This window comes from Propithecus coquereli, unplaced genomic scaffold (genome assembly GCF_000956105.1).
Source record: "Propithecus coquereli isolate 6110/MARCELLA unplaced genomic scaffold, Pcoq_1.0 Scaffold127, whole genome shotgun sequence".
In the NCBI taxonomy this organism is placed as follows: Eukaryota; Metazoa; Chordata; class Mammalia; order Primates; family Indriidae; genus Propithecus; species Propithecus coquereli.
The window spans coordinates 6,135,219-6,158,757 of record NW_012136858.1 but is presented as its reverse complement, the minus strand read 5'-3'; the positions used below and the strand labels follow the sequence as shown (position 1 = coordinate 6,158,757).

General features: G+C 48.5%; 1 protein-coding gene across 1 annotated transcript in view; it reads left to right on the top strand.

Moving 5' to 3' along the window:
- GABRR2 (gamma-aminobutyric acid (GABA) A receptor, rho 2) overlaps positions 1–23,539 on the top strand; it is a 34,338-nt gene that overhangs the window by 7,895 nt on the left and 2,904 nt on the right. The window contains exons 3-8 of the mRNA XM_012638244.1: positions 14,486–14,553; positions 16,929–17,152; positions 17,951–18,033; positions 18,226–18,366; positions 20,777–20,929; positions 21,919–22,115. Of these exons, the coding sequence (XP_012493698.1) occupies positions 14,486–14,553; positions 16,929–17,152; positions 17,951–18,033; positions 18,226–18,366; positions 20,777–20,929; positions 21,919–22,115 (866 nt within the window). The remainder of the gene's footprint in view (positions 1–14,485; positions 14,554–16,928; positions 17,153–17,950; positions 18,034–18,225; positions 18,367–20,776; positions 20,930–21,918; positions 22,116–23,539) is intronic.

Genomic DNA, 23,539 nt, shown 5'->3' with positions numbered 1-23,539 from the left:
GGGCTCCACCCTAATGACATAATCACCTCCAAAAGGCCCCACTTTCTAGTACCATCACCTTGGGGATTAGGATTTCAACATATGCATTTTATGGGGACTTACATCTTTGGGCCATAGCAGTGGGCAAAGGAGTCAGTCATCTGCTGACCCGGCAGGAAGAGGGGTAAGAATAGCAGAATGAGCGAGATCCCCGGCCAGCTCCTACCCCCGTGCTTGTGGGGAAACAGGCCCAGAGCACATCAGCTGGTGGGTCCCAGCCTAGACAGACCCAGGCTGGCTGGCTGCCCTTCCTTCATCTCTCCCTTGATCCTCTCCTGGGCCCCATCATTGTCCTGGGGCAGCAGGAAGGTGCAGGGGTGACCTTCTGGCCAGTCATCAATCCTCTCTGAGCCTCCATTTACTTGTTTATAAAATGGGGATAGTAATCCCCACGTTGGGGGTTGTTCAGATTAAACGAGATAATATATGTAAAGCCCATGACACACATTCATTCTCGTCCCCTCCGCAGAACCCAGCTGTCAGACCTTCCTCTTGTGTGACTGTTAAGGGATTAAGAAATTAATTTATCCCAGAGGCCTTTGCATTTTAAAAGGCCTCCAAGCCTCCCACTAAATTCCCTGAGCTCTGACAGCTGCTAAGCAGGAGGGGCACGTAGGCGGCAGATTACGGACTCTTCTCCTTCCCACCCACAGCCTCACTGCCCCGTCCCAGGACTGCGGGAGGCCACCATATTTCTGGGGGTTTGAGTTTCTTTGGGGACTCGCCAGGGCAATTCTGCCAAGGAATTTTATGAACATGAAGTTTTACTGAATAAGCAGCTTTAAAATAGCTATATTTGCTCCAGGAAGTCTAAGCGAGGCTGGAAGCTCCACTTTCCCTTTCTTGCATCAGTTAAGAGCACAGAGGGTCGGCTGAGTGACTAGGAACAACAAAAGCAAGAATATGAACAGCAAACACTGCTTTTACAGCGATTATTCTGTGCCAGGCACCATTCTAATCAGGGTACTTAGATGATCTTATTTCAATTCTCTCATCAACTCTATGAGGTAGATACTATTATTATCCCAGGATGGGGAAACTGAGACACAGAGAAGTGAAGCGAGTGGCGCAGGTCACACTGCTGCTGAGGTCGGACCCTCGCTCCTAGCTGGGTCTTTTTCTCGCCTCCTGCCGCATGTACGTGTATACCAACACACACAGCAAGCAGAGCAGGCACACTGCCTAGGGCCCACAATGCTTTTAGGGTCCTCTCAAAATGTTTTATTTGAAAATCAGGAAGAAACCATGAAATTTTATGTAGAAGTTGTTTAAATATATACTATTAATATATTCATCATTATACTAACACAGTTGTAACACATAAAAGTCATAATGCAGCCTCCCTCAGTGCACTGTTTTGTGGGGCAGGCGTGTGTGTCTGGGTGTGGGTGCTATCCTCAGCGATGCATTGTAACTTTGTAGCGGAGGCTGTTGTTGCTGTCAGGAGCCTGAGCAATCACCTGGTGAGTATCCTCAGTTTATAGAAGAAGAGCTTGGGGTCCAGGGAGTTAAGTGATGGACACAGCACAGCTGGGGCAGAATTTAGGTTTCTTCTGTGACATCGGCTACGAAGTTGAAAGCCTTGTAAAAACGCCCCCTCCTTTGGGAGAAAGCCAGGAGCGAGCTCTCGGGAATGCCAGAAGTCCTGCTGCCTTCCCAGAAACCTGGCTCTGAGTGAGAATCATTCAGTGTGCTGCAGCCCCAGTCAGGGTGCTCCTTCCTCAAGCCACATTTGAGGAGCAAATTGGACTTCTTGTGCCGTGATCACTGCATCTGCTAGGCCCTTCGGTGGGGCCCTCCAGAGTGTGGAGGGTCAGGATTGTCCCCTGGCCCTGCCTGGGTAAGCTTCTGCCCCCTGGGGAAGGCCCTGCCTTTGGGGAAGCTGCAGGGGATGGAGGTGTCACCTTCCTCAGGTGTGATAAGACCTGAGGCTCTTACACATCCACTGTCAAGATCTCAGTCATTGAAGCATAGGTTGGGGGCCACTCTTTCTTCCAACCTCTTCCCCTGGGGTGGTTGGTACTCTGGGTACCTTTGATACCCTGGGGGGCTTTCCTGGATGTCCCGACGTCACTTAGATGAAACACGGAGAGGGGAGCACAGAGTGAGGTACCAGAGTTCCACGTGCCCGGAGTCCTGGCCAAACAGGCATGTTGGGACGAGCACAGGAGGGGGCTTCCCACTGCCTGCGGTTTCAATGATCTTCATAACCTGTCACCTTCGGGAGCATCTGGAGATTGCTTAGATCCGAGAAGCCTTCCCTGCAGGTGCTCCTGTGTGTCTCCATGTCACCAGCGCCTCAGCCCTGGGCAGGTCTCTGTGAGGAAGGAGGCTGGGCAGACAGCATGTAGGTGACTCTGCTGGTGATGGAAGGTGCCCCTTCCCTGGGCGCAGCTCCGCGACAGGCTTCTAGTTAGAAGCAGAGGCCCCCGTGCCGGCCCAGCCCGGCGCCCCTTCTCTCACACCCACCACACCGAGCAGGTCATTTGAGCAAGACATCGCTCGGTAGCCTCACTGGGGCTGTGGGCTATGTCCTCAGTCCCACCTTTCTCTAAGAGGCACTTCCTGATGGACTGATGTTTAAAAGCAGTTGATAGAGAGGAATCTGCCTAGGACTAGATACCCTTTGGGTGACCTTTTTAGTCTGACAAGAGAAAAGATTAAAAATCTAGCAGCTTCCTAATAATCCCAGGGATCATTTGGAATAAAAATACCTTGGCTAAGCAACCAGCTGCTCTATTCAGTAGTGTGCCCTGGTTAGAAGACTGTCCGTGGGCACAGGGTTTCTCCTCCGTTTGTTAGGAGAAATGTTGCAATGCTGATTTTATTTAAATTTATCTTTTAAAAGTTGTGAAATATATATATGTAATATAAAATTTACCGTTTTAACCATTTTTAAGCATACAATTCGGTGGCATTAAGTACATTCCCATTGTACAACCATCACCACCATCCATCTCCAGAACTTTTTTCATCTTTTCAAATGGAAAATCTGTGCTTATTAAACCATAACTGCCCCATTTCTCCCTCCCCTCAGCCCCTGGTAACCACCGTTCTACTTTCTGTCTCTATGATTTTGACTATTCCAGGTACCTCGTGTAAGTGGAATTCTACTGTTTTTGACTAGCTTTTGTGACTGGCTTATTTCACCTGGCATGAGTTCTTCAAGGCTCATCCAGATTATAGCATGGGAAAGGAGTTCCTTCTTTTTAAAGGCTGAATAATATTCCATTGTATGTATATGTGGCATCTTGTTTATCCGTTCATCTGTTGATGGACGTTTGGATTGTTTCCACCGTTGGCTATTGTGACTAGTACTGCTATGAACATGGTGTACAAATATCTGTGCAAGACCCTGCTTTTGATTCTCTTGGGTCTATTCCCGGAAGTGGGATTGCTAGATCATAGAGTAGTTCTATATTTCTTTTTTTGAGGAACCACCTACTGTTTGCCTTAGTGGCCGCACCATTTTATGTTTCCACCAGCGCAATTCTGGTTCTTAATTCAAACTGTATAGATGGGAGGTAGAGGAGAGATGTAGTATCAAGGAATCTTTTGAAGTATATCCAAGGAGTTTGTCAGCATGCTCAAGAAAAATGGTGGCAACCTAAGTAGGTTAGGCTCTCCAACCAAAATGCTTCTGTCCATAAGACAAATATATATTTTTTGAACTGCTACTATATGTTGAGCAAGGTCCTTGGCCCTAGGGATCCAGTAGTGAGCAAGACAGACACAGTCCTTGGAGTCTGCACTTTGATCAGGGAAACCAAAGAGCCTAATGTGGAGACGTCAAATTGCAAGGGCTGCTGGGAAGGAAAGTCTGGGAAACTGTCGGGGTGCACAGCAAACTCTGGTCATGGACACCTGGGAGGGGCTGCCCTGAGGAGAAGCCGCCCTTGCCTGTGAAGCTCATCCTGCTGGAGAGTGAGCTGAGTATATGGTGTGCACCTGTAGTATCAGCTACTCGGGAGGCTGAGGCAAGAGGATTGCTTAAGCTCAGGAGTTCAAGGTTACAGCTATGATCGGGCCACTGCACTCCAGCCTGAGTGACAGAGCGAGACCCTGTCTCTTAAAAAAAAAGAAGACTCTAACAGTCTACTGAGGAAACAGATAAATGATGAAGAGCAATCGAGAATCACAGACTCACAGAAGCAATGTAGGATGTCTCCACTGGTGGAGTGGGAGAAACAAGGGAATGGTCAGTTCTGCCTGGAGAGAGGATCAAAAAAGCCTGCATTGAGGAGGCGACACGTGTCGTGAGTCTGGAAGGATGCACAGTGGGTGAGCACCGGCAGACCGGGAGAGAGCAGGGGGACAATCCAGGGAGAAGGACTAGGGCTCTGGAGCATGAAGCAGTGAGGCACGTCAGGGGGTGGGAGCAGCTCCACGTGGCTGCATTGTACCATGTGTGTGTGTGTGTGTGTGTGTGTGTGTGTGTGTGTGTGTGTGTGGACCAGAGACAGGAAGGGAGTGCAGGGCAGGGATAAGGGACACGGGATAAGACTGGAACGCAGGGCAGTGCAGCTCGGGGAAGGCTTTGCTGAGGTTAGACGCGGCAGCACAGCCTAAGCTGGAGAACGACAGGACCGGGGCTCGGGCTGCAGAAGGCTCACGGTGGCCCTGCCTGGAGGAGGCTGGGGGACAGAGGGTGGATGCAGCACGCTGGCTGGGCCCCTCAGCAGTGGCCCCGACCAGAGCAGATGAGGAATCGAGCTAAGACCTCAGAAAGAGGTGGGGGGATCCGAGAGATGCTCAGGAGGCACCAGAGCCAGGTCCTGGCATCTGACCGAGTCAGAGGGACCTGGGCACCTTCTGAGTGTCTGACTCGGGTGAGGCCGTTCACTGAGGTGGAGCACTGAGGAATAGCACCTGGGAAACAGCTGGCACACTCAAAGGGGCCAGTGAAGAGAGTTTAATGGGGTGTGTTTACAAAGGTGTGGGCAGGGTTAAGGGCAACGATGGGCTGTGGTGAAGTCCCGGGGGGCGGGAAGATGGGGAGCCATTGCCAGGCCCTGGAGGGTGAGAGGAGGAAGCAGTTACCTGAGCTGGGAAAGAGCCGGAGCTGCCCAACAGCCGCTGTGGCCTTCGGGAGAGGGGTGCAGCCCATAGCTGGGCGGGGAGTGGCGTGGGAGAATCAGTTCCCCTCACTACCTTCTTGCCTTCTGACACCTGCTGGCACCTTCATTGGCTGAACCCAAGTGGAAGGCAGAGGGCAAGGACCTGTTGTCACTCCTGCTGCATTCTGGTCATCAAATTGATCATAAAGTCCTGCCCAGGTTGAAGGGGAGAGAAACTAAACTCCATCTCTTGATAGGAGAAGTGTTAAAGAATTTTCAGACATGTTTGAAAACCACCACGCTGGGGCTATACCGCCTGAGTTAGTCCAAATCTCAGCTCTGCCTCTTACTAGCTGTGTGACCCAGGGCAAGTTCCTGAGCCTCTCTGTTCCTCACTTGCCTCTTATTTAAAGTGGGAATAACAGTAGTACCTAGCTCAGAGAGGTGTTCTAAGAATTAAGTGAATAATAAGTGCACAGTTTCAAGCCCAGCCCATGCACATAGAAAGCACTCAATAAATGCTACTATTTTTATTTATTAAGAATGCTCTGTGCAGCTCGATGCAGTGGCTAAGAGCTGGAGGTGGATCACTTGGGATCAGCTCGTGGTTGTGCCTCCCTCTAGCTGGGGACTCAGTCGCCTTCTAACCCTCTAGGCCTCATCTGCAGAACGGGGGTGGTACCAGCACCTGCCTCAGGGGGTTGTAGTGAGGGTGGACCCAGGTGTCCTCCTTGAAGCATTTAGCACAGCCAACATGAGTGAGGATGACGATGGTGGTGACGGTGCATCAAGCACTGCAAAGGCTCTGGTTGCAAACAAGACAGAGACTCAGCCCCTGTCCCCGAGGAGCCGGTGGCCTGTGCCTTCTTGCTCATAGCTCCCTTAGGACCCCTCTCTCGTAGCGCTGTGCTACTTCTCAGGCTACTGCCTAGTTACTTCCCCAGCAGGACTGTCCCCAGTGTGATGCCTTCCTAAGGAATCCACGTGATTTTCACCTTGCTTGCTACTTCAGAACCACCCCATATAAGGTGCCCCGTGTTTGGGGCACCCAGACTGCAAGTAGAGTCCCTCCCTCCTGGCCCATGGCTGTCCCGGGGCTTGACACTGTGGCCTCCTCTCTAGAGCAGATTCAGCCCCTGGACTTTGGAGTCACAGGAGTCTGGCCACCCAGGCCCCTTGAGGCCCGGGGAGCCAGCTCAAGGCAGGGCACGGCGCATCACCTTTCTTTGGGCTGCAACTTCCTCTTTTGAGTTGTTTTTTGGACTCGCTGGCTCTGCCTCTCCCCTCCCCACACTGGGTGGGGTTGGTGCTTCCCTGCTACATTTTGGGGTGAATGGGTTGGGAGCTGAAGCTGGGGAGGAAGCTGGGGCTCCTGTAGGCTTCTTCTCAGGGGCTACGACTCTCGGAGGAGGGGACTCGCTGACCTTTCCTCAGCTTCCCTTCTGGAGCACAAACCTAACCTGCTAGTGTGACCAGCTTCTACTTGCTCCTTCCCCTAAAATTAACCTTCCCTCCCGGCCTGTGTCCCACACAGCCCCTCTACAGCTCCACCCTCGAGAATCTCCTTCCTTCGCTGGTGCTTTGTGATGCCATCTGGGCGTAGGTGGCCCATGAGGTCACCATGCTCCTGAAGGACAGGGATGGTGGGCAGTGGGGCAGGTCTGGCCCCCACTAGACAGGTCTGTTGTACTTTTTGAAAAACATTTTGTTTTCAGATTTGAGGTATAGTTGACAAATAAAAATTGTATATATATATAAAGTTTACAACTGGATATTTTGATATATGTATGCATGGTAAAATTGTCACCACAATCAAGCCAATTAATGTATTCATCAGCTCTGTCCTTTTTTCTTTTTGCGGGGAGAACACTTAAGATCTACCCTCTTAGCAAGTTTCAAGTATATGATACGGTACTGTTAACTATTGTCACATTGCTGTACACGGGGTCTCCAGAACTTACTCATCCTGCATAACCAGAACTTTGCCCTTTCACCAACATCCCATTTCCCTCCCCTCCAGCCCCTGGCAGCCACCATTCTACTCTCTGCTTCTATGAATTTGACCATTTTATATTCTGCATATAAGTGAGATCATGCAGTATTTGGATAGGTCTGTTTTGGGATGTTAAATTTAAGAAATTGCTCAGGTATTCTGTAGAGCCCTCTTTTAGGCATTTAGAAGCAATTGGACCATTGGAGTTGGGTCAGAGATAGGCCCTGGAGGGAGACTGAGTCACTGCTCTAGGGTGAGAGTTGGTTGTGGGAGGGGCTGAGTGTCTGCAGAGAAGAGAAGGGGCCCGAGGACCCCAGGAGGAAGAGGACTCAGGGGAGCACTGTGTCGTAGAGACTGCAGAGGAAGGGAGTCTCAGAGAGGGTGGCCAATGGGGTAGGGGGCTGAGGCCTAGGAAAAGTCCACAACCGTGCAAGTGCAGTGGGGAAGGAGGAGACGCATGGGCGGAAGCACCAACAGCTGGTGGCGATGGGAGAGCAGAAGTTTGACAGCGAAAGGGAAGTGGCCACCAGGACGTGGCAAATTGTGCATTCTCACTCCTGGAAGTCTACTCCAAGGTCAGTGGGCCGGTGGTTCTCTACTTGAATGAGGATCAGCAGCACCTGGAAGGCTTTTAAAACGGACCTCCTGGGCCCCACCCCCAAGTGTCTGATTCAGCAGGCCCGGGTGGGGCCCGAGAATTTGCATCTCTGATAAGTGCAGTGCCACTCTGGAGGGGACCGCCACTGATCTAGTCCAGCCTCGCCCACCTCTCCACCCCCCCAATTGGATAGTCACATTGGAGCTTACTAACTGGTTGGGAGGCAGAACTCACCATGAGAAAAGTTAGATCTATTTTAAAACTGCAATGTTTGATTACCCCACCAAGAAGGGGAAAAGAGTCTCATGGCCAGTATTTCAAATTAGCTCAAACTTTGCAAGAAGCCCTCAAGGAAAGGGAGGGGACATGGAGGAAATGCAAAGTCAAGCCACACATCCTCCAGTAATGAAAATTCTCCCGCTCCAGCAATGCCCAGGGCAGCTGGGCCCAGCCTGGTCACCCCAGGGCCATCTTGGGGGAGAAGCCCATCTGCTGTCAGGGGCTTGATGTTTTCCAACCTCACAGAGGCAGGGTAGGGAGCACTGCCTTCCTCTGGCGTCCCTGCTCACCTCCCCAGCCTCTCCTCAGGCCCTCCTAACCTCTCTGAGGGCTGAGGAATATCTGAGATGTTTCCCCAAACAGCCGAGCACAGAGCCAGAGGAAAAGGGCAAGCCTGCTCATTTTCACCCAGGAGAGGGATACAGGGCCGTTCCCCTGGGGAGTCAGCTGCAGAAAGAACTTTGAATTTTGCATGAGGTATTGCATGGATGCGTTCTTCCTAGTTTACACAGCGGTAGCAGCACCAGGTCCAGCATTCTCCCCAATCCACCCCAGACACTTTTTCTCCAAAAAAACATTTTTTTTTGGTAGTAAAACATTATATTAGTTTTCTCTAGGTTCTATACCAAAGAACCACTCACTTAGAGATTTAAAACAACACAGATTTATTATCTTATGGTTCTGTTGTTCAGAAGCTTGAAATGGACCTTGCTGGGCTAAAATAAAAGTGTCAGCAGGGCTGTGTTCCTTTCTGGAGGTTCCAGGGAGAATCCGTTTTCTTGCTCTTTCTGGCTTCTAGAAGCTGCCCACATTCTGTGGCTCCTGGCTCCTGGCTTCTTTCCTCTGTGGCCAAAGCAAGCAACAGTGGGTCGAGTTCTTCCAACATGGCAGCACTCTGACCTGCCCTTCTGCCTCGCTCTGCCACATTTAGGGACCCTTGTGATTGCACTGGGCTCCCCCGGATAGTCCAGGGTCCTCTTTCTATTTTAAGGTCAGCTCATTAGCAACCTTAACGCTATCTGCTGTCTTTATTCCCCTTTGCCATGTAAACTCACAGATTCACGTATTCTGAAGATGAGAATGTATATATCTTTGTGGGGGCATTATTCTGCCCACTACAAACTTACATATGGTAAAATATAGAAGGCTTAAGTGTATAGCTTGAATTTTTACATATGTAAACATTTGCCATGGAAAATACCGCTCAGATCAAGATATTAATACAGAACATTTCCAGCTCCCGGAAGTTTTCCTCCTACCCCTCCCAGTTGGAACCTCCCAAGGGTAATCATTTCTTTGACCTCCTATTTCCATGGATTCGTTTTGCCCATTCTCAAGCTTCATCTCAATGGAATCATACAGCACGTGACACTCTTCTCCTGCAGCAACCTGGTCCATCTCTGAAGTATTAGGACTATTGGAGAGTTTTCATCATTTTGAGAGCCTGTCTCTCTGAGGCTTCTATACACACAACCTTGCATGATATAATGACGGTGCCATTCAGGAAAAGGGTCTGACATTCCACATGACAATGCTTCAAACAGTTGAAGACTATTTTCTCAAAGTTTTAAATTTTTGCAAGGCCAATATCCCATGCCGTTCGATAGTTTCTGATGTGGCGTGACTGTGAACAAGCTCAACACCCCACAGCTCTTGCTGGGTCCGTGCTGTTCACAGGGGTGGGGATGTCCTGGCTCCCAATGCTGTCCTCACCGGATGTGCTTGGCTCATGCAGAGCCAGGGGAATTAAGCTTTCTGTTGTTTTAGATACCTATGAAAATCTTTTTCATGTCCTTATAAAGTTAGTTTATGCATATACGAGTAAATATGTATATGTATTCTCACCTCAGTTTTTAGACTATTATGCTAGTTGTTCTGCATCTTGATTGTTTTAAAACTTAGCAATATATGTTGGAATTTTTCCCTATCAGTTCATAAAGAGCTTATTTGTATTAATATTTTTAATGGTTGCTTATTATTCCATTGTATGAATCTATCATACTTCGAACAATGTCTTATTGAAGGACATTTAAATTGTTTACAATATTTTGCTGTACAAATCATATGTATATATGTCATTTTTATAATTTTGTACATTTCCAACTTTATAATCATGGGATTCTCTAAACAGATACAGAAACAGCTCTTGATAAAGAACAGCACCGGCCGGGCGCGGTGGCTCACGCCTGTAATCCTAGCTCTCTGGGAGGCCGAGGCGGGCGGATTGTTTGAGCTCAGGAGTTCGAAACCAGCCTGAGCAAGAGAGAGACCCCGTCTCTACCAAAAATAGAAAGAAATTAATTGGACAACAAAATATATATAGAAAAAATTAGCCAGGCATGGTGGCGCATGCCTGTAGTCCCAGCTACTCGGGAGGCTGAGGCAGTAGGATCGCTTGAGCCCAGGAGTCTGAGGTTGCTGTGAGCTAGGCTGACGCCACGGCACTCACTCTAGCCAGGGCAACAAATGTGAAACTCTGTCTCAAAAAAAAAAAAAAAAAAAGAACAGCACCTATTGATGACAAGAATTCTTAGCAAACTAGGATCTCCTGACAACTAGCAAAAAGAATTAAAACTCAGTAGAAAAATGGGAAAATAATATAAATAGTCGATTCACAGAAGATGAAATCCTGAAGCTATAATCATAAAAAAATGCTCAAACTCATTGATCATTAGAAAAATAAACAATCAAACAACTCTGAGAAAGAACCTGATGTCCGTCGGATAGGTAAACATTACAAAGTTGGATCGTGACAAGTGTTGGAAGGCACAGGGCTTTGAGGAGCCCTCGTGCACTGCCAGTGGGTGTGATCGTGGGTGCAGCACAGTGCACAGGGTTGGCACACCTGCTGCCAGGCCCCGCGGCTGCCTGGAGTCAAGGACACAGAGCTGCTGCAGGATATGTGAGGGATCTGGGAAGAGCTGGGGAAGTCGGTGAGGGTCTGGAAAGGGGAGATTGGAGGTCAGAGAGCCGTCACTCTCCAAGTCAGCCTGAAGCCTGCTGGGGGTGGGGAGGGGGGAGATTGACTTTTGGGAAGCCGCATGTGCCTGGCCGCCCCTGCAGGCCTGCTGGTGGGCTTGGGCCGCTGTTGGTCAGAAGAGCCTTCCAGGATCTCACCTTACCGCACTGGCTGCAGCCTTCAGCACAATGTTGAATGCTAGTGGCATCAATGGGAGTCTTGTCTCATTTCTGATTTCAAAGGAAATCTTACAACATTTTACTATTAAATGTGATATTCAATGTAGATTTTTTTGGTAGCTCTCCTTTATCAGATTGAGGAAATTCCCTTCCATTCTTTATTTTTAAAAATCATAGATACTGATTTGAACAAAGGCTTTTCTGGAAACTATTGAAGTAATTAAATAATTTTCCTCTTTAGTCTGTTATTGTGGAAAATTATATTGATTGTATGTTTCATAGTTTCTAGTTTTATGCAGAAATTCTCAATCTTAATTTTTAAAAATTTCTTTGTATGTAGTAAACTTAGATATTTTAAAGTCTATCTTCTTTCAGTATCCGAAGCCCCCATGAGTCTATTTACATACTCTATTTTCCTGCTGGTTATTGTATATGTCTTATTTTCTTATGTGCCTGGTTATTTTTGCTTATGAACTATATATTATATTTATAATATATTTAAAAGAAATAATTGGAGACTAAAGATGATGTCATTTTCCTCCAGAGAGGATTTGTGTCTATTTCTGCCAGGTACCTGGTGGCACTAACACCCAAGGTTGCTTGAGGGCAGTACCACTCCAGACAGCTTTGACCCATGTTCAGTGACTGACATAACTTGGAGCTGAGCTGCAAACCCTGCATGGGCCTGTCTAGTCTGGTTCACCCTCACTGCCAGGGTATATTCTTTGAGGTCCCAGTGTAGGCAGCTCTATTTGGTAAGTCCTGGATCCTAATTCCTGCCCATAGCTCATGAACGCATCAAAAGCATCTCTCAGCCTCTCAGCTCCTCTCCTGAGTTGGTGAATGCCCCCAGAAGTCAATCTAAATACTGGGCCCATCTCCTTGGCTTCTGCTTCCCTCCAACCCCCCAATCCTCACCTGTTTTGTTAACTTCGATGGCTTCAAAAAGAAGTTTTTATATTTTGTCCAACTTTTTTGTTTTCGGTAGAAATGTTAGTTTGAATTATTTAGCTTGCTGTTACTGGGGGTGGAAGTCTTTGATTTTCTAATGTTAAAACCAGCCTTGCATTCCTGGAGTAAGCCTGATTTGGATGTGATTTATTATCTTTTTTTATTTATTGCCGGATGTGAATACATCCCTAATATGTGCTTTCCAGGATCATGTGAAGAGAAATAATGGTAGAAAGGCTAGAAACCAAGAAGAGCCCTTGGCTAAACGTGGATTTCCCTCATGCTGCCTTGAATTTGCCACCCGACTGGCTATACTGCCAGAATTCCTGGCGGAGACGTCTATCTGGCTCACCAGACTCCTCTCTGCAAGCAGAAAACCCATGGCAGCGTTGAGGGGCCCAGTCATGAGCCCTAGTTAGTTAACAAGGCTATTTTCTTTTTAACACTCGACAGGACTCAGCCCCACGCAAAACATAAAATTGTTCACGGAAGAAGGAGAAAGACCAGTCATTTGCAAGAATTTTTCCCAAAACCAGGTTGGGCAAGGCCACAGAGTAGAGAGATCAGGAGAGCTGGCCAGTGGAGCAGCTCAAAGGCAGAGCTCAGACCCAGGAGAGCAGGGCCTTTGGGCTCTGTTCAAACTTGAGGTGTGAGTTTCCCTGAAGGCAGCTCGGGGGCCTCCTGAATACACAGAGTGTTTACCGCCAAGAGCCCAGTGCACCTGGAGACCACAGCCCGCGCTCCACGTCGGCAATACCTCCGCAGTGCTGGCGACTGCCCTGCAGTTGTCACCACGTTTCTCCTCGAAAGGGCGCTGGAGCTCTGGAGAGCGAGCCAGGCCCCGAGAACAGGGAGACACAGCAAGAGGCACGAAGCAAGCTGATATATTTTATCTGGAGAATGCCTGAGCCAAAGCCAGCTCCGGGTCAAACACTGTGCACGTTATCAGAAAACCAGGCCGCCGGGAAGCGGGTCCAAAGAGGGCGATCACGGTACCATTTCTTCCTTTTGGCTCCTGGACTACTGGATGTAGCAGGTCACCCAGTACTTTGGAGAAAGGGGGTGTGGGGGACATGGGAGCCAGGGAGAGCGCGGCACACTTTCTACAGGGGCAGTGCTTCCCGGGGGCAGCTCCACTCTGGGCTCTTTTAATACCCCTTTTAATACCTCAGGACCTGAGGAAGGTCCCGAGCGCAGGAAATGACCAAGGTTGGGAGCCCCAGCAGGATGTGGGGAACTGCCACTGGGAGAGGGCCCTGGCCAGGCCACCCGCAGACCTCCCCTGGGGTTGCCAGCCCCTCAAGAAAGGCAGGCTAGTGAGCCCTGAGGAGGGGTCTCCTCCCACACTGACCATCCCATTTCCAGCACCTTCAAAGCATTCCTAGGGTCTGGAATAAAAAGAGAATACAGCTGTCAGAGCAGAAATTTTTCATGGGTCCCACCTAAGTTATTGTTTGAGGAACACAGGAAGAAAATGGAAAAATCAGCTTATACCCTGATTTATCTGAGAGAGAAAAATAAAAATAAAAAATACAGCATTATGCTTATTTGCTTTCAGGTCTAAGAACTCAGAAAATATTCAGTCATTCCCACCAGTAATAAATGAAATACTCCATCCTATCAGGCTCAGCCCAAAAAGGTATCTTTAATGGTGGGATTTCAAGTGTTAGCAAGCCTATAGGGGAGATTTTGGGGGGTCAGCGAGCCCATCCAATGCTCTGGACCCCTCCAAGGGGACCCCCACCCTGCATTTGGACTAGAATTGCGGATTGAGCCATGTAGTTCCTGCTTACTCCGTGTCAGGATCTCTGACCCTCCTTCCCTGCCACAGACAAAGTCTCAGTTCTTTCCAGTTCTTCTTTTTCTCTAAGACCCACACTCGCCCTGCCCCACTAAGGCTCTCCGCACTCAGACCACTGTGGGGCACACTGTCCTGGTCCTGTGCTCCCTGGTCAGGGCTCAGAGTACCCAGCTGCAGCTGGGCTGGCCTCTGGACAATGCCCTGTCCCCAGAAGGCCCAGCCCAGCTGCCACCCTTTTTGTTTGTTTGTTTTTAAAGAATGCCGCCTTGATCCTGCTACCTCTCCCATGCTAAGCAAGTGGCTCCACCATTTGAGCTAATTCCCCACCCTCGGAAACAGGTTTTGGCTGTAAGTGTAATGGTATTTGCTCATATGTTTGGCAGACACAGGCTTTTAGTTTTTCTCTAAGTTTTTTTAATATGAAAATCTTAAAAAAATTTACTGAAGCATAATGTATACACAGAAAAGTGCACAAATTATAAGCATACAGCTGAATAAACTATCATAAAGTGAACTTACCAATGTAGCTATCACCCAGCTCAAGATAAAGGACAGATAAACTTAGTCTGAGACATCTTGCCACCAGCCAGAGGAAGGTGCCTTAACCAGCTGTCTCTGCTCTTCTGCAGGCCCTGCCATCCCGGTGGGCGTGGACGTGCAGGTGGAGAGTCTGGATAGCATCTCGGAGGTGGACATGGTACGCAGCGCCCCTGGTGGGGCGGCCTCAGGAGGGACGGTGTGGGCCGAGTGCTGTGAGAGCCTGTGGCTGGGCGGGCCTCGGCGGTGCAGGCTGCGCTGTGCGGGCAGAGCGGGAGCTAAAGCTGACAAGATGGGGACTTGGAAGTTGGCTCAGGTGCAGGGAAATCTAGAGTGGGGGTCTTCAAGCTTCACAGCCAAAGATAACTTGAGGGGCTGGTTAAGTGCAGATTCCTGGGCTCCAACACACACGTCCTAATGCAGAATCTCGGGGAGCGAGGGCCAGTGCTTTGCATTCTGAACACCCCACTCAAGAGATGCAAGTGCTCAGAGGAACCACACTCGGAGGAGTGCTGGAGGGGGCAGTTTGAGGCTGAAATTCTGCGGTTCTTTGACTCTCAACTCCTGCCGTAGCGCAGCTCCCCAACTCCTTGGCACTCCAGGTCTACCCCAACTTTACCACTGCACGCACACACACCCTGGCTGTCCTGCAGAGACTACCCCCTCCCCGCCCCCATCCCCATCTCGTCCTCCTCCTGTGCACTTCTCTTCCAGTTTGCAGACATCCTCTTTTGTCTGCCTTAGGAACCATGACCATGCTCTTGCTCTGGCCCTCCCCACAGCTGTGTCCTTGTCCTTTAGGTCTCAGCTAAGATGAACCTTCTTCAAAGAGGCTTCCCTGACCTCCTGACCCAGAGTTTCTGTTTTTCCTTCATATCCCACATCATCATTTATAATTATGCTATATATTTATTTTGGGGGTTTCTTGCATATTGGTCGTCTCCCACAAAACTATAAGCTCCATGAGTGCAGGGACTTGTCTTTTATTTTTTACTCCTGTATCTCCTCTGGGGACCCTCAAAATGTGTGTGGAATGAATGAAAGTGGGGGAGGCTCCCCTTCCCCATGGCAATGCTGTTGTGTGCCCTTGAAGGGTGGAGGCTGCCCTGGCTCCTGACGGACCCAACACAACAGAGCTGGTATGATTGATACTGATGCTGTGCACCCTATAGCCCCAGCGCCTGGCAAAAAATGGGGTCATGCAGGTATGACAGTTTCCAAGCTGCGAGAGTGTACACTGCCTGCCCCTTTGGATGTCCAACATCTGCGTCCAGTTGCAGAACCAGGTGGGTCTGGGACCAGTCTGGTTGCCTCAGACCTGAGCCAACCCAGGTGTCCGCTCTGGGTGTGAAGACTCTCCTGTTGCATGTGGCTCAGGACTCCAGGAAGAGGTATCCAGAATGACTTGCCTGTCTTAGAGCAGCCACTAACCAGTGGGAAATCAGGCAGACTCCAGCACAAAGAAGGTGGGATGTAGATAACATCCAAGCTGGTCATACATGGCTGGTGTTTGTGAGCCCGCAATGTGGCACTTCCCCTGGGCGACCTCTCCCAGAGCATGCTGTCCACCTGCATGCCCCGGAGGGGAAAGAGCCAGAGGGACACTTGGTTGATTTCTTCCTACTCCTGTATTGGCTGCTCTCCTTGTGGGTGGAAGGCGTGTTCCTGGCAGATACTGATGCCCTGGGGGCCGGGACCAGTCTAGGTCAGACTCTCATGTAGGCACAATCTCAGTGCCCATTCTGTCCTCCCTTCCTGGGGCTCCCTCTGGGCCTGCCACCACCATGCACTCTTCCAATCCTTTCTCCACCTGCTCCCAGAAGAGGATCTTTTGGGCAGTTATTTTCCCATTTGCTCCTTGTGCCTTAGCTCTGGTGTGGAGAAGGGCCATACTCTTGGTTTAAGGCAACAACTGTGCAGGCAAGGAGACACTCTTTAACGGGACAAGCTTTTTGGCTGAAATTATAGTAGGTATACGGTTGTCCATCCCCTCATCCATTATGCCCCACTTTCCAATACAGCAACGATTTACTCAATTGTACTCAATTCAGTGGTGAGTGGGGATTCAATGGTGGACAGGACACATTTTTTGCCTCAAGAATCTTACAAGTCTAATGGTAGAAACCCTCCTAAGAGGGACACTTGATTGTCCAGGTTCCGCAAGTGGCCACTAAGCTGAAGTGGAATGGTTAGCTGGCGGGTAAGGAACCATGGGTGCAGAGGCCTAGGTGAGCGAGAGCAGGGCTTCGGGGAAATCCTGCCCTGTGGGCCACCAGAACAGGCTGTCGGCATCACAGCTGCAGTTTTCATTTGCAAGGACTGAAGGGCTGGTCGCTCAGTCTCCTGGGCTCCAACCTCACGATGCATAAAAATGAGCCATTCTCCTTCTGATTGCAGCCGTGGAGCTGCAGAACTGTTCCCTCCGACTCTCGAGGCTGAGCCCGAGATGCCCAGTACAGTGGTGGGTGGGGAGTCGATTGTGAGGAAGGAGGCTTCTAAGCCATTTCTGTCTGGTCTCGCCCCTGACTCCCGTAGGACTTCACCATGACCCTGTACCTGCGGCATTACTGGAAGGATGAGAGGCTGGCCTTCCCCAGCACCAGCAACAAGAGCATGACCTTCGACGGCAGGCTGGTGAAGAAGATCTGGGTCCCCGACGTCTTCTTTGTCCACTCCAAAAGGTCATTCATTCACGACACCACCACTGAAAACATCATGCTGAGGGTGTTCCCGGATGGCCACGTGCTGTACAGCATGAGGTAGCTGTCCAGGGGTCATTGGTCCTTTGTCCAGTGCCATTCCAGTATGCATGGTCAGTCCCTTTGACACTGAAGAGTCTGTCACTGTGCTTGGGTCTGTGGGCTGTATGGGACGGTCTGGGCCTTCTGCTGCCAGTCAGAACTGCCTAAACATGAAATGGCCACCCCCGTAGGTGGCAACTTCCCCATCACTGGGGGTCTTAAGTTTGGATCAGAAGACTACTTTGGCCTGAACAAGTTGATGGAGACAATGCCCTCGTATGACTGTACCTTTCATCCCTGAGAGCCACGATTTTAGTTGATTGGTAATAAGGATTTTACAAAAACACCAATGGCTACTGATTATTGGGTGCTACTGCAGATGGGCTTTGGGGCTAACTCGAGTGACTGAAGCAGTCTATTCCACATCATCCTGGCCTGCTTGTACAGTTCACCAGAACTAAATGCTACTACCAGACACTTCCTGGCCTAGGGAAGGGTGGGGAGGGAGGGGAGGCCTAACCTCCAGGCATCTCTGGGGGAGGTGGCCCTGCCCAGAGGAGGGTGCAGGCGTGAGCTGCTAGCAGCTGATGCCCCCTGTGGCTGGGGGAGGGGCACGGCTCACCAGCCCCTTGAAGGGGACCTGGCAGCGCACTAATAATCTGCTACAGAAGACAAAACCCTACAAATGAAGGTTCTGTAACTTAGATACCTATGTTTCCAAACTTCGGAAGTAGACGTGAGGAGGCAGCTGCTCTTGGTTGCAGGTGCGTGAGCCAGTAACTCGCACAAGCCGACGTGTGTGTTTGGGTTGTCTAGGATTACGGTCACTGCCATGTGCAACATGGACTTCAGCCACTTTCCCCTGGACTCCCAGACCTGTTCTTTGGAGCTGGAGAGCTGTAAGTATCAGCTTCCCTAATGCCTTCACTGTATTCCCTCTGCGACCTCTGTGCCATTTTAGTCACCGTGAGACAGCGCCGCCTGCCAGTGTCAAGGCCTGTTTACTCCTAGACCAGCGTAGGAGTTCCCTGTTGCTTCACCCTGCATCAGAAGCAAAGGGGTCAAATTAACTTATTTTCCTCTCCCCAAAGATGCATATACAGATGAAGATCTGATGCTGTATTGGAAGAATGGGGACGAATCCCTGAAAACAGATGAGAAGTTCTCCTTGTCCCAGTTTCTGATCCAGAAATTTCACACAACTTCCAGACTGGCCTTCTACAGCAGCACTGGTAGCTGACTTTCAAATGTGAAAAAAAAAAAAAGCACATTTGAATTCTTCTTTAGCCTTAACCCTAAGGGAAAGAAATTTTGATTACTAAAATAATGCATAGTCCCCACAAAATACAAGTAGCACTTAAAAGCAGAAAGCAAAGAGTAGAGAAGTTGCCGTCTCCTGAAATCCCATCACCAGAGGGAATCACTCCCCACAATTTAGGAAACACTCGTCAAGACATCTTGCTTCAATTGTGTAATTTTACAAAGTCGGGGTCATATTTTGCATGCTATTCTCTAAGTAGCTTCATTCTGCTGAACACTATGGATGGATAGCTTTCTGAGGAAATGTATTTTAGTACCTCTATTGAGATCTATAGATTTATTTTTAATGCTTAGTGTAACCTCTTTTCAGACCGTGGGCCAGGTTTGAAGTTTTGAGAGGATCAATTTATCGGGCCATCTCTAATCTCACCATTAACTCCCGTGTTAGTTTCCTAGGACTACCCTTAACAAGGTTCCACCAACTAGGCACTTAACAGAGATTTATTCTCTCACGGTTCTGGATGCCAGAAGTCCAAAGTCCCTGCTCCCTCTGCAGGCTCTAGGGAGGAATCCTTCCTGCCTCCTCCTGGCTTCTGGTGGCTGCCAGCAATTCTCGGCATCCCTTGGCTTGCAGCTGCGTCTCTCTGATCTCTGCCTCCATCATCACATGGCCTTCGTCCTGTGTCTGTGTCTTCACTTGGTGTTCTCTCTGTGTGCCCACATCCAAATTTCCCTCTTCTGTAAGGATATCAATCATTGAAATCAGGCCCCCACTAAGCATCTTGCCTTGATTACATCTACGAAGACTCCATTTCCAAATAAAGTCACATCCACAGGTACTGGGAGTTAGGACTTCTCACACAATGTCCCTTTAATTAGCAGGTGATCACTGTGGGTCTCCACGTGTGCGGGCTGTGCTAGGGCCTGAGGGGGATAGAAATATGCTCAGCTTCGGTTCCTGCCCTCAAGGATTTTCAAGGAACTGAGCAGAAGTCCCATCACATGGAAATGCTCAAGATATGCAATACTGTATATGTGAGTGCTAAAGTGTCCATCTGTGTAGAGTGAATGATTTAGGTTCTGGAAAAGAGAGACCTAAATCGCGATTGGCTAGAATGACTAAGGCCGGCCTCCTGGAGGAGTTGAGTGCAAGCTGGACAGGTGGGCGGGGAGAGAAGAGGCTCAGAGATGGGAGTGAGCAGTGTGGGTGGAGGCCTGTGACCTCAACCTGGCTGCACATGAGGATCCCCTGGGAGCTTTATGGCGAGGTTCTGATTCAATCATTCTGGGCAGGGGACCTAGGCAGGGGAACGTTTTAAAAGTTCCCCAAGTTCATAGCAGCACGATTCATAATAGCCAAAAGGTAGAAACAACCCAAGTGTCCATCAACAGATGAATGGAAAACTAAAATGTGGTTATATACACAATGGAATATTATCCAGCCTTGAAAAGGAATGAAATTATGATTCACGATACAATGTGGATGAATCTTGAAACCGTTATGCTAAGTATAATAAACCAGTCGCAGAAGAAAATATATTGTTTGATTCTGCTTATATGAAGTACCTAAAATAGGCAAATTCACAGAGACAGAAATAGTATGCAGGGTCCCAGCAGCTGCGGGGAGGGGAATGGAGAATTACTGTTTAATGGGTGCAGAGTTTTTCTTTGGGATAATGTATAAGTTCTGGAAGTGCATAGTGGTGGTGGTGTACAGCAATGCGAATATACCTAATGCCAATGCCTCGTACACTGGCCTGGGCACTGGAGACCCATGTTGACCTAAGCTCATCCGTGACTCAGTCTGAGATCTTGGAAAAGCCTCTGAGAGTCCCATTTCCTCATGTCCCCAGTGTCAGACTTTAGAATCTGGTGACAGCTTGCTTCTTCTTGCAGTGGATGTACAAATCCTGTGAGTGTCCAATCTCACAATAAAGAGGACAGGGTTGCGAGCCCAGCTCTCCTGGCTCCTGCCTCAGTGGTACTGGCCTCAGTGAGGCAGAACCACTCCAACTGCTTACACTCTTGAGCTTTGAGTCACTCTGGAAACATGCTTGGAGTTTGCAAGTAGCAAATAGCAAACAAACAACTAAAACTATACTTCTGTTTAGTTCTACCCTTCCTCAAATGCTGTGAAGAAGTTAGATAATATCTAATAAGACAGTCAATGTACAAGATGATATTAGCAAGCGAGAGGGCTTAGATTGTAAGGTATTATATTAAGAAAAAAGAAAAGAAAGGTATTATATTAAGCCAATTGCTCATGAATTTTGACCTTCTGTTGCTGATGAGAGCAATGTCAGGGGAAGAGGGGCTTCCAGGGCAGGAGTTTGTTTTTAATCTCTCAGGTGGAAGCTCACTGGCTTCTCCTGCGTCCCCCAGGCTGGTACAACCGTCTGTACATTAACTTCACGCTGCGTCGCCACATCTTCTTCTTCTTACTCCAAACCTATTTCCCCGCCACCCTGATGGTCATGCTGTCCTGGGTGTCCTTCTGGATCGACCACAGAGCTGTGCCTGCCAGAGTTTCACTGGGTAAGAGCATTTCATAAGATGTGGTAGGGTGGCTATTTTTTTAAACTGATCACAGTATGAAGAAAAGTACAGTCCTTATTCAGGATTCTGAACTGACGAGCTGTCAGAGTTGGAAGGAGCAACTTTTCTGTCTGCTTCTTGCCTTCCCCATTCAGACACTGGCCGGTTTCTTCCACCACATTATGAGAACCACAGGGAGCTAAAACTTCATCAGCTTTGACCGCATCACTTTAGATGGCCTATTTGGGGTACAGATGTCCACGACTGGCAGTATCAGAGCTCAGTACTTAGATAAATAAGATGATTCTGCCAATGCCAACAATTTATTCTGTACATACAAAAACTTCATTTGCTGGCCTCGTTTAGACAGACTGAGGGCTTGGAGGCAGGGCCCACAATACGTGATTTCTGGGAAGGGGAGGGCTGCATTCCCTGGAGCTGTGGTTTTGCCCTTCACAGACCCTGAATTCCAGAGTGAAAGCTTACAACTCATCATTGTAAATTTGGACAAAATTAGGTTGGGCTTTGAGAAATGTGGGGGTTTAACCAGCAAGAAGGCAGCGTGGAGAAGAAACTAGCACGATGGGCTTCTGAGAATTGCCACAGCCTTCATGGACTTAATAAACATGGCTTAGATGAGGGGGCATGGCTTCATTCCTTGAGGTTTGGGAAAGTTGCTTTAGAGATGTCCTTTAGTCTCTGTCTTTAATTGCACATCCGAGCAGGTCCTTTCCGAAGCATGCCTGACCTTGCCAGCCACGTCACAGACAGCCGGTCTCTGAGGGGCTTGAAGTGAAAGGAGAGGGGCAGCGAGCTGGGGGGCGGGAGCAGAGAACAGGCCCAGCTGCTGGTGCAGCAGATCCTAGCACCGTGTCTGGGGATTTTCTCGTTCAATTTAAGAGACAGAAAATGTAGAATTGCTGCCTAGGAAGCTGTGGGGGGCATTTCTATACCACTGTCAGCAGCTGAACTAAGACTGGGTGTTGCAGGTATCATGACGGTGCTGACCATGTCGACCATCATCACGGGCGTGAACACCTCCATGCCCCGCGTGTCCTACGTCAAGGCCGTGGACATCTACCTCTGGGTCAGCTTCGTGTTCGTGTTCCTCTCGGTGCTGGAGTACGCGGCCGTCAACTACCTGACCACGGTGCAGGAGCGGAAGGAGCAGAAGCTGCGGGAGAAGGTGGGAGGGTTTCCTCGTTCCCTTGTCAAAGCCCTGCTGCGGGTTGGATGAAAAGGAGAACGTCAGCGGGGCAGAGCGCTCACTGCGGTTTGCATGTAGAGAAAGGAGATGTTGATGCAAAAGGAGGAGGATCCACTTTAGAACAGGTTCCAGCTTCTACCACAAAGGATCCCAGAAAGCAGAAAGTCTTTGGACAAAGACTGGGAACGGAAAGACTTGGGTTCTTAGACCCAACTCTGTTACCTATGCTGGGCCTCAGTTTCCTCATCTGTAAAAGAGGGATAATAGAACCCTGACCTCCCAGGGTTATTGTAAGCATCACATGGATAACATATGTGAAAGTTGTTTTGAAACTGTAAGGTTCTAGACACACACAAACTATCACTATTATTACTGAACATGTCTAGAGAAAATGCCTCCCTGTCCTATGACCAGAGAAGTGGAAAGTTCTAGAATAAAAAGCTCCTTTATTCATCACTGCTTTGGCCTAGTGAAATTCAGCCACATTAAAGACCAAAGATAAATATGTTGTTTTTATTTATTGGAAATACTTTACTGCACTATACTACAGCTGGCCCTTGAACAACATGGAAGTTGGGGTGCCAACTCTCACACAATTGAAAATACAAGTATAACTTTTGGCTCCCACAAAACTTAACTACTAATAGCCTACTGTTGACTGGAAGCCTTACTGATAACATAAACGGTCCATTAATACATATTTTTTCTACTATATGTATTATAGACTATATTCTTTCAATAAAGTAAGCTAGAGAAAAGAAAATGTTATTAAGAAAATCATAAGGAAGAGAAAATCTATTTCCTATTTATTAAGTGGAAGTGAATCATATTAATAATAAAGGTCTTCATCCTTGTCATCTTCATATTGAGGAGGAAGAGGAGGGGTTGGTCTTGCTGTCTCAGGGGTGGCAGAGGCAGAAGAAAATCTATGTATAAGTGGATCTGTGCAGTTTGAAACTGCATTGTTCAAGGGTCAACTGTATACTGTGAGATAGAATGCAAATGGGAAATTTTACAAAGCAATGTTCATGGGCCTTTGGCACAGGGAGGGAAAGTCTATTTCATTCATATTCAGACTCTTACTAATCACGGTAAGAAATAAAGAATGCCAACTTTGCTAATCAATGCACTAATCAAAATGAGTGTTCCTAAAAGGTGTAGAGATCAAGGGACATGAAAATCCCACATTTATGCATATCTGGCTGGTTGTTAGTCCCTTAGCATAAGGGAGCTTTAAATTTTAGGAAAAGAGGATATATTGCCTTTTCAAAAATAGTTCTTCAGTGACCACATTACACCTGTCAAATATTTCCATATTATCTGCAAATAAACTAGACTGTGTAAGAATTTATTTTAAAACTATTCAAACCTTTTTTACTTCAGCATTTGACTACTCAAGTTTT